At 45.4% G+C, this 15,035-nt stretch overlaps 1 protein-coding gene across 1 annotated transcript in view; it reads left to right on the forward strand.

Annotated features, from left to right (window-relative positions):
- The first annotated feature begins 242 nt into the window (after nucleotides 1-242).
- The window catches only part of CDC7 (cell division cycle 7), a 31,256-nt gene continuing 16,463 nt past the window's right edge, over nucleotides 243-15,035 (forward strand). The window contains exons 1-6 of the mRNA XM_045028839.1: nucleotides 243-351; nucleotides 3,316-3,416; nucleotides 8,558-8,641; nucleotides 11,729-11,864; nucleotides 12,658-12,751; nucleotides 12,835-12,977. Of these exons, the coding sequence (XP_044884774.1) occupies nucleotides 3,323-3,416; nucleotides 8,558-8,641; nucleotides 11,729-11,864; nucleotides 12,658-12,751; nucleotides 12,835-12,977 (551 nt within the window). The 5' untranslated portion in view covers nucleotides 243-351; nucleotides 3,316-3,322. The remainder of the gene's footprint in view (nucleotides 352-3,315; nucleotides 3,417-8,557; nucleotides 8,642-11,728; nucleotides 11,865-12,657; nucleotides 12,752-12,834; nucleotides 12,978-15,035) is intronic.

Here is a 15,035-nt window from a genome sequence, read left to right on the forward strand (position 1 = left end):
GCCCCGAAAAACTTTCGTGGGGGCCCCGCGGGACCGGGGCAAATTGCCCCACCGGGCAGCCCTGATGTGAGGGCGCATTTGTAGCCTGGCTAATAGCTAGAGAACTCCCAGCTCCTAGCGGTCTAGCACTAAGAACTGGCCACACCCCTTTAGCGGTGACACCCCCTACCCGTCCTCCGCCCGCTGGCCAATGGAAGCACTGTTTTCTTGGAAGGGTTGCTATTGGTGAATTCTGCTATCGCTTCTAACGAACGCTAGGATTGGCTGCTGTGGAGCTGTCTGCAAAAGGCGGCATCAGGCAAAAACCGCACTCTTGGCGCCCTGGGACCGGCCGCCGCCGCCGCTCTGCCTGTGAGTGAGGGAGACACCCCCGTACCCCGGCCGGGTTCGCTCGGCTCCCGGGGGCTTCCCGCGACGGGCTGGCGCTGAGTGGCGTTTCATGGGCCGCCCCAGCGCCGGGGCTGAGCGCGGCTCTCAGGGCAGCTTTCCCGCCGAGCGCCCGGCCCGGCTCGGCTCGGCTGGCCCTGGCTGGCCCTCCGGCTCGGGGAGGGAGCGGGAGCTTCTGTTCGGGGCTGCCCGTAAGTTCCCAGCCCCCGCCGGCCAGCAGCGGGAGGGGAGGCGAGCCGAGCCGAGCCGGCCTGCTGTGTGGCTCCGGGGCTTTGGCCCTAAGGGGCCCGTTCGGGCGCTGGAGCCGGGCGCGCTCGGTCCGTTCTTGGCCCGCTGGGCCGGCCCTGAGCTCGGGTTCAAAGTACTGACCTGCCCGGCTCCCGCCTCCCCGTGGCTGACCGTGCTCGCTGAGGGGCGCGCACAGCTCTGCAGCTTGGGGTGAAACGCCGGAAGGAGCGGGGCCAACGTGCGGACTGGTCACACCTGCTTCGCGCAGGGCGTCGGGGATGGAGGCTGAGTGTCAGGGGAGCCCTGGCTGCTGTAACATGCAGTCAGCGCCTCCTGCATACACACAGCCAGACTCTACCCTCCCTTCTTCTCTCTTTCTTGGTCCCAAACTCACTAATGTGTAACTTGTGCCCTTCTTCCACATAACCGTGCCCTTGGGTTCTCCTCTGCACAGTGATAAGCATTTTGATGGTCATTTCCTTTGGACAATATCTGTTTAGTAACAGAAGCCTTTTGAATACCAGTTTTGGCAACCTAGCCTCGCTTTTTGTTGTTCTAAACATAATCAGTATCAATATTAAGAAATGTTAGCCTAAAGAGCCGCTTCCCCTTTTATTTATTCAACAAATCTTAGAAAACATGGCTTTTATTTCTTCAGAAAAAAACAGAATACTAAATTCTCTATATCTGTTGGACAGCATTTCTGCTCACTCATTTGAGAAATAGTTTACACATCATGTACAAACTAAATGACAAAGTTTAAGGTAGCTTATGCTCAGTTTTTAATATTTATGCATTCAGGCTGCATTTTAAATGCAGTGGAAAGCATGGATTTGACCAGGAGACTTGCTACAAGGGAGCTACCTTGTAAAGTTAACCGGCTTTGACAACTCTCAGATGTTTTTCTTCTATCTAGAAGTACTGACATATTGTTGCTCAAACGCTGATTATGGAAATAAGATTTCTACACTTTGCACTGTAAGAGAAGGCTTATTTGCTTAGCAGTGGAAAATGTGAAATTATATCAACTTAAAGCATTAGCAGAATTGTGCAAAAATTATCAGAATTGTACCTGCATATCTTGTTTGTGATATGCCAAGCACTAAAAAGATCATATCCTTTTTATTGTAGTTTGGTTTAGGGCAAAGCAGTATCAAGGGAATTTTGTGGCATTTCAGTGCTGTTTTTTTGCAGTGCTTATTCCTCAGTTCTGTGCCAGAGATGAGTTGACCCTTCCAAAGGGGTTACTGATTCTCTAAGGAGTCTCTTTTCCCACGTACTTTATTTCTTAGAAAGTGATCATGTAATTAAAGAACTATATCATAATGCATATGCACAACAGTGCCCAATTAAGGTAGCACTCGCAATCTTAATTTAGGTATTTCCTAACTTTTGAGTACTTGATCTTGGCAACCACAGTAATGTTATTTAAATGTAAATAAGTTTAATTTCCCTGAGTGATAACTAAGGAAATTACCTCTTGAGCTAATGGAGTAACTGGTAGGAGTGGTAGTAGGTTGTCATCTATATGGAGCAGTGCTAGAGGAGGATGGAAAACTTTGCCATTTTGTTTCACAGATATTTGTTGACAGCAAAGGAGCAATGGCACTCAGGAATCCTGTATTCCATTCCAGGCTCAGGATGGCAGTGTACTCTAGTGAGCACTGGCCCAGACTCTTCTGCCCATTTCCTCCAAACATGATCTCTTCTGCCCCATCTCTTTCAGCCTCTGCTTGTCCCAGCCCTGTCTGTGCCCCACCCATAACTCCTCATCTCAGTCTCATTCTCTTTATGATAGTCTCCAATCCTCAGACTTCTCATTCCAGTCTCCTTACCCAGAAAAGTTGGAGTCTCAACCCCTGCCCCACCAACTCTGTCTCCTTGGGTGTCTGTTTCCAGTCTCTCCCTCTTCCCCCAACAACAGTTCCTTGTTCCCAGTTTTCTTTCCCCACCAGTTTCAGTTCCCCCTACTCCTGGCACCTCATCTGATCTGCCCCCTCTCCTCCAATGTTCCCTATCCCTACTAGCTCCCAGTCCCCAGACTCCTCCAATCTCAGCTTCTCCCCCCACTTTGTTACATCCCCCCCACACCTTGTCCCAGTTCTCCTCTGGCTCCTCATCATATCTGTCACCCCTCCTCCTGTCCCACATGTTCCCAATCCCCTTCAACCTGCCTCAACTCCCCCTCCTCCCCTGCCTTGTCTAATCTACTCCCCACACTGCAGTCCAGCTGTTTCATTTGCATTCAAATCATGCATCTTCCTCATCTGGTGGGGAGGGATGTCATCCAGAGCTGAGGGAGGAGATCCTTTTCCTGCTCTCAGTTCAAGTGCTCCAACCTGGCATGGCCTGCAGCAGTGCTGTGATGCGGGCAGTAGTCACTCTTTATCGCTGGGGGAGAGCTCTCCCAAGATAAAAAAATAACCACCCTGAATGAGGGGTGATAGCTTTATCGCCAGAAGCTGTGGCACTGTCTATATTGGCACTTTTCAATGCTAAAACTTTTGTTGCTCAGGGGTGTGTTTTTTTTTTCATACCCCTGAACAACTAAAGTTTTAGTGCTGAAACGGGCAGTTTAATGTCCTCTCTCTAAATCTTGTTAGGTGTGGAGGGCGAATGGGAGCAAGCAGGCCTAAGGCATTCTCCCTCTTAGACTATATTAGTCATTGTCCTCATAGACCTTGTATTTTACTTTGTTAGTTTTGTGATGGAAGCATCCTTGAACGCTTATCAAGATGAACAACCTCCTTTGCAGGCTGAAAATTTCTGTAGGAAACATGAAAAGAACAGCAAGTTGTCAGGTATGTATTTTAGAGCAGAGGCCGTTGATTAAAATTTTGTTTTTGCCATGTTTCTCTTCCCTTCACTTTAGACTCTCTACTACTGTATGTATGTATTGTTGGGTAAGATCCTGTTACATGAAGAATACATGTAACAAGATTTGAGAGGAAAAGCTTTAACAAAGTTCAATGTTCAGAGGCTTTGAACTGATATTTCCAGGCTTGTTTCTGCCCAGTCTGTAGCTGCAGTTTTCTAATAGGATCAGTGAATTGTAAAAGAATAGTGCTATGCAATTTGTTACTATTATAATCTAAAATTCTGTCCTGAGCTAGCTATTTTCCTTGCTGAATATAATATTTATGTCAAGTATCAGAGGGATAGCCGTGTTAGTCTGTATCTACAAAAACAATGAGGAGTCCAGTGGCACCTTAAAGACTAACAGATTTATTTGGGCATAAGCTTTCATGGGTTAAAAACCCCACTTCTTCAGATGCAACTTGCATCTGAAGAAGTGGGGTTTTTAACCCATGAAAGCTTATGCCCAAATAAATATTTATGAAGACTTCCATATTGATAGCCCTTGAGATCAGTCATCTAGCCAAAGACCAGAGACACAGTGCTACTTCTCCAGTGTACCTCAGGATGTGTCTCAGCCTCGTCCTTCAGAGGTGAGAAAATGGCCTTAACCCTCAGTTATTTCCTATAAATTGGCTACCCACTTGTAATGATGGTGACTTCAGGTCACTATTGTCTTGGGCAGGATTTGAACACATCGTCAATCCCCTGCACAGTCATGTAATTTGCATCCCGTTGCACCAATGGGGAAGTTCCATCCCACCCCCAGGAGAAGACAGGTGGTGTTTCACCCATTGGGGCAGCCATAGTTTGTTGCCAAGGCTCTGCAGGATCCCCAGCAGCAGACTGTATTGAATTAGTGCATTCTCTGAGCATTCTGGCCACATTGCCTCCTTGGCTAATACCACCCACTTTGGTGTCTGTGCTATCTAGCTGCAGATCCTCTGGTGGAGTGAGCTGTGTCTGGACAGACTTCTGTCAGTGGGAGCTGGCAAAGGCCTGGTCTACACTACGCGTTTAAACCGAATTTAGCAACGTTATACCGCTTTAACCCTGCACCTGTCCACACAATGAGGCCCTTTATATCGATATAAAGGGCTCTTTAAACCGGTTTCTGTACTCCTCCCTGACGAGAGGAGTAGCGCTGAAATCGGTATTGCCATGTCGGATTAGGGTTAGTGTGGCCGCAAATCGACGGTATTGGCCTCCGGGAGCTATCCCACAGTGCACCATTGTGACCGCTCTGGAAAGCCATCTGAACTCAGATGCACTGGCCAGGTAGACAGGAAAAGCCCCGCGAACTTTTGAATTTCATTTCCTGTTTGCCCAGCGTGGAGCTCTGATCAGCACGGGTGGCGATGCAGTCCCAAATCCAAAAAGAGCTCCAGCATGGACTGTACGGGAGATACTGGATCTGATCGCTGTATGGGGAGACAAATCTGTTGTATCAGAGCTCCGTTACAGAAGACGAAATGACAAAGCATTTGAAAAGATCTCCAGGCTATGATAGACAGAGGCCACAGCAGGGACTCAGCACAGTGCTGCGTGAGAAGCGTAACGGAAAGCCAAAGAATCAAATGGACGCTCATGGAGGGAGGGAGGGGGTACTGAGGGCTCCAGCTATCCCACAGTACCCGCAGTCTCCGAAAAGCATTTGCATTCTTAGCTGGGCTCCAAGTGCCTGAAGGGTCAAAAACATTTTCCCGGGTGTTTCAGGGTGTATGTCGTCAATTTACACCCTTCCCTCCCCCCCCCCCCACCAAAGAAAAGGGAAAAAAATCGTTTATCGCCTTTTTTCAATGTCACCCTATGTCTACTGCATGCTGCTGGTAGACAGGGTGCTGGAGAGCTAAACAGCAGCATCCCCTCCTCTCCCCGGTGGCAGACGGTACAGTACAGAAGGACTGGTATCCGTTCTCGTCATTAGCCCGTGAGTGCTCCTGGCTGGCCTCGGTGAGGATGGCTGGGGGCACCTGGGTAAAAATAGGAATGACTCCTGGTCATTCCCAGCAGATGGTACAGAACGGCTGGTAACGGTCCTCATCATAGCAACTGGGGGCTGAGCTCCATCAGCCCCCCCCCCCAACCCCCCCTTGTCATGTATAAAGAAAAGATTCTGTACTGCCTGGACTATCATAGCAGCGGAAGGCTGGTCTCCTCTCCCCCCTACCCTTTAATGTCCTGCCTGGACTATCATAGCAGCTGGAGGCTTCCTCCCCCTCATTTTATCTCACTAAAATGTCTGTTTTTCTTATTCCTGCAGTCTTTATTACTTCATCACACAAATGGGGGGACACTGCTACGGTAGCCCAGGAGGGTTGGGGGAGGAGGGAAGCAACGGGTGGGGTTGTTGCAGGGGCACCCCCCAGAATGGCATGCAGCTCATCATTTCTGCGGGATCTCTGGGGCTCTGACATGGAGCGGCTGTGCTCTCTGGTTCTCTAGTACACTTGCCCCATATTCTAGGCAGGACTGACTCTATTTTTAGAAAAAACATAGGAAGGGAATGACCCAGGGGGTCGTTCCCATTTTTGCTTATGCGCCCCCGGCCGACCTCAGCGAGGCCAGCCAGGAGCACCCATGATAGCAGCAGACGGTGCAGAACGACTGATAACCATCATCTCATCGCCAATTTACAATGGCATGGTAGATGGTACAATATGACTGGTAACCATCTCTGCTATCTTTCAAAGGCAAATGAATGCTGCTGTGTAGCAGTGCAGTACCGCGTCTGTCAGCAGCATCCAGTACACATATGGTGACAGTGACAAAAGGCAAAACGGGCTCCATGATTGCCATGCTATGGCGTCTGCCAGGGCAATCCAGGGAAAAAGGGCGCGAAATGATTGTCTGCAGTTGCTTTCCTGGAGGAAGGATTGAGTGACGACATTTACCCAGAATCACCCGCAACACTGTTTTTGCATTGGATCTCAACCCTGAATTCCAATGGGCAGGGGAGACTGCGGTAACTATGAGATAGCTACGGGACAGCTACCCACAGTGCAATGCTCCAGAAATCGACACTAGCCTCGGTACATGGACGCACACCGCCGAATTAATGTGCTTAGTGTGGCCGCGTGCACTCGACTTTATACAATCTGTTTTACAAAACCAGTTTATGTAAAATCGGAATAATCCTGTAGTGTAGACGTACCCAAAGACTCTGGATGAAATTGAGCCAGTTGAGTGGATTCTCTGTCTAGCATTTGTTTAGAAGGGCATTGGCACTAAATTAAGGGCTGCATCGGGCCCATGGGGCTGGTGGCACAAAGTAAACCAAAGCCGTAGATTGCAGGGAGGGTACAGGGCTACTGATTTTAGAGACTTTAAAGATATGTTGTCACCTGAGATCAACTTATTATATTTAAGGCGTGGCCCTCCACTCTGCTGTCTAAGAATGCTTTTTGACAGAGTTGGGGCTTTTCTTCTAAGCTATGGACTTTTTTGAAGCAATCCTGTGACAAGAGACTTCCTATAAGAAATTACCCTCAATACTTTTTTTTTTTAGTAAAGATCTGAAAGATTAGAAGATTCTTTACTAGCACAGCAAGATGCAGAGCTCAGAAAATTTATTTAGACTTGCTTCAGCTGGAGCAGGATATGAGCAACCTTGTACTAAAAGCTGTTTTATTTCAATAGAACTTACCATATCAGTTAGAGAGACAACAAACCATTCTTGAAAACGTCTATTGTAGGAACATTTTACCCTTGCTGCAGTAATTAGCCACAAACTCCATAAAAGTATGGGCCAATGACTTTTTGGTTCTCACTACTTTGAAATATCAGGCAATCTGTCTAGGTGTCTAAATATGGACTTAGGAGTCAAACACTAGTGTTACAGAAGTTGATAAAGGGTGACACTAATTGAGCCCAACCATTGTAAAATGTTTCAACTTTAAATGTAACTTGCCTTGTGTATATTTTCATATGCTTTATGTTCTAAGGCTTTATAGTATTTTAGCAGTAGCATAATGGTTTATTTTTGCATGACAATAGTTAGATCATAAGACAGCATAACAAATTAGAATTTCTCTGAAAATTACAAAAGTGTGCTTTATTTTTTTAGAAAGCATTTGAGTCCTCTAATACTTTTCTAAAATAACAAGGGCCCATCCTTTGAGTGAAATTCTTTACTTTTCCTATAAGAATGCAGTATCCTTGCTATGCCATCTAGTGATTGGAGTATAAAATGCAACATTTTAAATATAATCAGCAAGCCTTCTTTTTTTTTTTGAATATTTTTAACAGCCCCCCAATGATAACATATGAGTTTGTCTTCCTAATATTTTCCTTTTTAAACCCTTTTCTTTGTTTTGTAGTCTTTGTAGTTTATCTCTTACTTACCCATTTCTCAGCAGCCAGTATAGATTTGTCTTCTATGAAATGGTGACATTACTAATTCCATGTGTATGTTAGTCTCTGAACTATAATCTGAGATCCTATTAATTTTCAGGGTTGGCCATGCTGTGCTGAGTGGCAACAATTTAAGAGTTTTAAACAAAACATTGTAGCAGCATATAACTTTATAGAGCGTGATAGATGGGGCAGTACTGTTGACATTCAGTTAGCAGGTATGTCAGGAAGGGCAGAGTTTAATGCCCCTCTCAACTGGGTTTGTCCATGAAGGTGGATCAGAGACATCTGATTTAATTAATCAGAGATCTGGACCAAAAAATAAATAAATAAGGCAAAGGTGGATATTCATGGATCATGAGTCTCAAGTCAAAAAAGTTAAACTCTTTGCAGATTACCTCAAACTACATTCTTTGACCATTTACAGCACAATATTTTTATGTGAGTGCCTCAGGTGCCTTGCACCATGCTAACTGGAATAATCTTTACTACTCTTTTGCGATCTTGGGCACTAAACCCGCAAGCGTGTTCATGTTTAACTTACGCACATGAGTGTTATCCAAATGTACCTGCATATGTTTTTGCAGGACCAGAGCCTGGGTTTGTTTTATACTACTTTTTATGTAATTTTACCCTCATTTATCTGAATTAAAGTCTAATACATGTCCTGAAATTTAACTAGTAAACTGAGACTAAGCAAAATATTTTCTGTTTTCCTTTATTCCCTCAACAGGAGTAAAAATAGATATTGAAAAACTTTATGAAGCAGTGCCACAGCTTGTAAATGTGTTCAAAATTAAGGAAAAAATTGGAGAAGGTAAATGTATTGAATTTTGATGTACTTAAGAAATACAGATTTTAAGAGTATAAAACTATATAATGAAGTCCAATATTGGCAAATTCTAGTATGTCTGCCATTTTGTGGATTGCTTTTTAGTATTGTTAGACGGAAATGGGAGTTCTAATATTTAGTTGCAAGTACAAATGCTTGTAGATAAGGGTTTTTCCAAAGAGATTTTCCTGCCAGATTCTTGAAACCTCCTACCAAAGTAGACTCTGATTAAACAGCTTGTTTTGATTTAGACCAGGGGTCTCAAACTCAAATGACCCCGAGGGCCGCATGAGGACTAGTGCATTGGCCCGAGGGCCGCATCACTGACACGCCCCCTTGCTGCCCCTGGCCCCACCCCCAATCCACCCCTTCCATGAGGCCCCGCCCCTGCCCTGTCTCTTCTCCACCTCCTCCCCTAAGCGCGCGCAGTTTTAATAAATATATACACTCAGTAATGCACCTCACTCAAAGGACAAAACACGCACTTAGATTTACTGCCTAAGGCTCTGGGAGGGAGTTTGGGTGGGGGAGGGGGTCTGGATGCAGGCTCTGTGCTCGATGCAGGCTCCAGGCTGCGGCAGGGGGTGGGGGTGCAGGCTTTGGGACGGAGTTTGGGGATAGGAGGGAGTGCAGGGGTGGGGGCTGAGGGCGAGGGGTACATGATGCAGGAGGGGGCTCAGGGCTAGGGAAGAGGGTTGGGCTGTGGGGTGAGGGCTGTGGATGAGGGGTTCATGATGCGAGGGGGCTCAGGGCTAGGGAAGAGGGTTGGGCTGTGGGGTGAGGGCTGTGGATGAGGGGTTCATGATGCGAGGGGGCTCAGGGCTAGGGAAGAGGTTTGGAGTGTGGGGTGAGGGCTGTGGATGAGGGGTTCATGATGTGGGGGCGCTCAGGGCTGGGGCAGAGGATTAGGGTGCGGGGGATGAGGGGTTCATGATGTGGGGGCACTCAGGGCTGGGGCAGAGGATTAGGGTGTGGGGGGATGAGGGCTCTGGCTGGGGCTGAGGATTAGGGTGCAGGGGGATGAGGGGTTCATGATGTGGGGGTGCTCAGGGCTGGGGCTGAGGATTAGGGTGCGGGGGGAATGAGGGCTCTGGCTGGGGCTGAGGGTTTGGGGTTGGAGAGGCTCAGGGTAAGGGAAGCCTGCCTTGCCAGTACTGGCGGCGGGCAGGCACTAGGACCCTGCACCCTAATCCTCAGCCCCAGCCAGAGCCCTCATCCCCCCACACCCTAATCCTCTGCCCCAGCCCTGAGCGCCCCCACATCATGAGCCCCTCATCCCCCCGCACCCTAATCCTCTGCCCCAGCCCTGAGCGCTTCCCTTCCCCCCAGCCCGGCCCCGGCGGGTCCCGCTTCCCACCCCCCGGCCCGGCCCCGGCGGGTCCCGCTTCCCCCCCCCCTTACCCGAGCGCGTCTCCGGCGGTCCCGCTCAGAGCCGCGTGGGGAGGGGGCGGGGCTGGGAGCTCCACGCTGAGCGCAGCGCTCAGCCCAGAGCTCCCAGCCCCGCCCCCTCCCCACGCGGATCGGATCGGGGCGGGGCTCAGGCGCTCGGACGGAGACTCGGCGCTCTATGCGCCGAGGCTCCAGGAGAGGGGCGGAGGCGGGAGCCTCCGCTTTTCTCTTGGGGGCCCCTGCGGAGCTCCCCTGGGGAGCTCCGCGGGCCGCAGGGAAGAGCTCCGCGGGCCGCATGTTTGAGACCCCTGATTTAGACCATGCAGTTCAAACTGCTATAGGGTGCTGCAGCTCTTGGAGTAGATTTAGCCAAGCGTGTCTACATAAAATGTAATCCACCTATATTTGTCTCTAAGGTATACATTCTAAATGTACAATTATACTCTGAGACATTTCAGTACCAGTAAAGTTGTCTCTGCTTTTCTAATATTAAACCCAATGGGTGGGGCTAAGAGAGGAAAATGGATGATTATTGCTAAGATTTTTAAAATATGGGCTCAAACTAGGCACATTGTCAAATTTTCAAAATTTGACAATGGGACTTAGGCCCCAATTGTGTGACCATACACATGCTTAACTTTACTATGAGTAATCCCATTGAAATCAATGGGATTGCTCAGGGCAATAAAATTAAGCATATGTGTAAATATTTGCAGGATGGGAGCCTACACATTTTTGAAAATTTTACCTGTAAGATCTTTGGTGAAAGTTTTTCACTGAACTTAATGCTTTGACTTTTCTTATACTTGAAAGTATATAAAGTAGATGTTTGATTTTTTTTTAAACAGCTATTTATGATTGTAATACTTGTGATAGCTTGCTAAATGTGTAAAAACCTACTAGTCTGTAAAGTTGCTTTAAAAGAGAGCTACATATTTAGTTCAGTACAGCAATCTGAAAGTTCAAGAGCATGGAATGCTTCTTGTCATGAACAAACAACCTTATTTAATGACACTTTATTTTAATTTACAACGGTGTTTCTAACCCTTTTGATGGAAGTGACTATGTTGCTAAAAAGTGACATTTGTGACACTGGCAATACTGAAGGCTTATATGTAAAGATGTGTTTCCACTTGCACTAACTTTGGGTGTGGGGTCATATCCTCCCTTCAGTTTCTGTCCCCAAAAAAGGGAAAGGTCTTGCTAGTTATTGATGTTATTCCTTTCCCTCAAGTGGAGGGGCCTGTGTTTTTGTTGCTGATAATACTAGAGTTGATTCCTGCTGGCAACTGATCTGTATATGCAACTATAGTTTTGTTATGCTTGCATACAGGTCTAACATTTACAATTGTAATGACTTTAAATTATATTTTATGGTCTATTAATAAGAAATGTTACTTATTTTGTACTTCCCAATTTCTGGACACTCATGGTTAATTTTCTTAAGTTCTTCAGGGTTATCAAACAAATTTTTAAGTGGCTTTCTGTACTAAAACCACTTTTAAAGGTTTTCCTCATGCTTTAGCCTTGACTTTGAAACCTATTGTTTTGTGTCACAAACTTAACTTGACTCAAATAGTCTCTTTCACCACAAGTGCAGCAGTCAGACCAGTAACATGAAACATTTTTTTTTCATTTAGCTAATTCAAAGCTGTTAAACAGAGGCTTCATACTTTCTTACAGGTACTTTTAGTTCAGTTTATTTGGCCACAGCCCAGCTACAAGCAGGATGTGAGGAAAAAATGGCACTGAAACACCTAATTCCAACTAGTCATCCTCTACGAATTGCTGCTGAACTTCAGTGCCTTACAATAGCAGGGTAGGAAACAAAAGACACTCCTTTTGCTTTTAATAAATAAATAAATAAATATGTCAACTGAATTTAAGTGTCATCTAAAACTAAGTTGTGTGTCTAGTTACTTTTTAGTTTTGGTACTTCTTGCATTTTGCTGGAGTTTTGACCACAAGAAAATAAAAATCAATAACTCTTTATATCCAGGGCATACCATAAATGGATCATGTTAGCTGTAATGCTCATGTTGCTTTATGCTAATCTCAATTTGCAATTGACTTTGTATATGCTAGTAAAAAGTTAAGAGTTACACAGTATACATATGCAATCAAACCTATTTTAGGTAGGAAATGGCTATGATAGAATCCTCTCTAGTACATCTGAGAATACTGCCAATGGCACTGAATTCTCTTCACTGGTTTAGGAATAGAGGTGGATTGCTGATATTTGCTGGTTCCAAGACAGATGGTTGGAATAGCTCTTATCTGACATTTTAAACCAGTTGCTCTCAAAAGGCTCAATCCTGGATCATGCAAATCCATGAGAGCAGACTCAAGCCCTAAAAGTGGGCCATGAAGCACCCATGGTCTGCAGAGCCCTTAGTTGCAAATTGAAGACTGAAACACTTTGAGAAAAGTAATGAGGGGATTGTGTTCAGAGTACATGCTGGTAGTTTATATGGCTGTTCATCAGTGGTAGATTGCTGGCAATGTAGAATTTGTGTATTAATAGAAAAAGCATTGCTGAAGTTTTCTGTGGAAGCCAGGTGAAATAACCTATTTTCTATTTGTTTCAAGATAGTATTTTATTTTTCCTTTAGGGGGCAGGATAACGTTATGGGAGTTAAATATTGCTTTAGAAAAAATGATCATGTAGTTATCGTTATGCCATATCTGGAACATGAATCCTTTTTGGTGAGTCCCAGCCTTCTTTTTATATAAGCAGTAAAATTCTTAATTATAAAGAGTTGCAAAATTACAATATTCAAATCTTTCAGGACGTTTTGAACTCTCTCTCTTTTGAAGAAGTACGAGAATATATGTTTAATCTGTTTAAAGCCTTGAGGCGCATTCATCACTTCGGTATTGTTCACCGTGATGTCAAGCCCAGTAACTTCCTGTACAACAGGCGGCTGAAAGAGTAAGTCTACACAGATGACTTATTATGATCTCATTTGGGAATGTATGCCTTGGTAGAACATAGTAAATTAAGTTTTTTCCCTTCCAGCTATACAATATGGGCTTAAGCAGTAGAATTACATTTATAAATTAAATAAAAATTTTATTTAGCGTTTAGGGACTTGGTCAGGGTGGGAAAGAAGAAACAATATAGTAAGCATGAAAAAAGTTTGGATCACAGAACGGCAAATTTTTAAAAAATTAACAATTTTTGAACTCAATGAGTAAAACTAGTAAAATTGTTGCATGTTCAATAAGATTAAACCGAATAAAATCACTGTCCATTATTTACTTTAATATAGTTAATACTGACCATTATTTGTGTACCACATAGGTTTTCAACCTGTTTGTCTTGCAGCACACCTCAAGTGTACATAGCAAGAAAGTTGATGTTTTGGGGTTTGTTTTCTTTTTATTGTCTTGCACTATGTAGCTTTTCTACAATTAGCTATTCCTAAAACTAGGTCAGGTTGTATTAATTATCTTGTCAGCAAGTAACTAAATTAAGGTAGCTAGGTGATATTGTCCACATTTTGCAAGGAGTTCATAGTTGTCTTCCTGTTAGTGAGTAGCTATATCCTCATGGCTTGGTAAATATTTCACTGCAGTCCATACAAGAGTAAGGTAAAACTTTATAGGGAAAACTGTCTTGCATCAATCTACGTATCTAGAAATTCTGTGGAAGTAATTTTCTTAACTCTCAGAAGATGAATTTCTCCCATATTGCTTGTTTACTCTGCTAGAATCATTTTAGAAAAGCATTCTGTTGTTTCTGAAGAGTGTTTTATGAGATCTGATGAATCAACTGTTGCATCCATGAAACAAAATAGTGACTCAGAATGACTTTCCCATGGCAAGTAGTAAGCATTTTATGTGTGTATGTGCCACCAGCTTTTGTGGAACCAAAGTCTTCAATTTAAAAAAGTTGTAGTCCCCAATGTAATGGGGCCAGCACCCATGTCTCGAGGTCCTCCTCTGGTTGCGGGTGTCCAGGGTCTTTAAACCAGTCCACCCCTGGTATGGGGCCATATCCCCGGGGCCTCCTCCCTGGAGACACTGTCTTCCTGCAACTGTCCCAGGCTCAGTCCCTGCAGCCAGCCAGGAGCCTCTTGCTCCCCCAGTCCCTGCCCTTATTTAGCTGTCAGTTGTGCTGCAGTTCCCTCAGTCAGCTCCAAGCAGTAACTGCCCTGTCTCTGGCTCTGTAGATCCTTTTTATAGGGCCCTCCGGGGCCTTCATTGACTGCTTCCCCCCTTGCAGTCACTCTAGCCTGCTTGGAGGACCTTTCCATTGCTCCTTTCCTGGGATAAGTGTGGCAGGACCCTGATGCCTCTAGCAGGGGGCCTCTGGGCATAGTCTACCCCATCAGACTCATTATTGCAAAGAAACTTTCAGCTGTGAATCGAGTGTAAACTAATGCAGTCGTATCTTCTGAAGTCTGCAGCCAGCTCCAGTGGTGCTGCTGAAATCTGGCAAAACTTTCAGCATTGTGAAAACTAACAGGTCTTGTCTGTTTTCACTGTTACTATTGGGATCCCTTTGGACAGCAGTGAAATTGATAAGAATCAAGTCAGATTCACTCAGCTGTTGTCTGAGGTAGTTGTGAACAGTAGTGGAGGCAGGCACTGGAGTTATTGACTAGGGAAATGGAACCTAAAGGTGAGACTGATGGGAGAGGTTGTAAACCCTCTTTGGTAGCAGCCAGAAAGCTGAAGGAAGGATAAAATAGCAAAGACACTCCACTCAGATCTTCCTGAAGCCTGGAGAAAGGTTAAAGTAGCAGAGACCCACCCAGTCTCATAGTAGCCAGTGAGATGTGGGGAATAGAGAGACTGTTCAGTCTCCTTTCCAGCATCCAGTATGGGATAGATGCTGGCTTTAAATGTATCATATGTACTAGCTAAAAGCTGGTGTGGAAAATGGAGTCCCCAAGCAGCACCCTGGTAGAAATTCCAGCACCATCCCATTTTCTAGTAGCTTGGTGGGGGTACAAGGTGGGGATTGACTTGTTGCTTGGACATT

The sequence above is a fragment of the Mauremys mutica genome, chromosome 8, assembly GCF_020497125.1.
Source record: "Mauremys mutica isolate MM-2020 ecotype Southern chromosome 8, ASM2049712v1, whole genome shotgun sequence".
Lineage (NCBI taxonomy): Eukaryota > Metazoa > Chordata > Testudines > Geoemydidae > Mauremys > Mauremys mutica.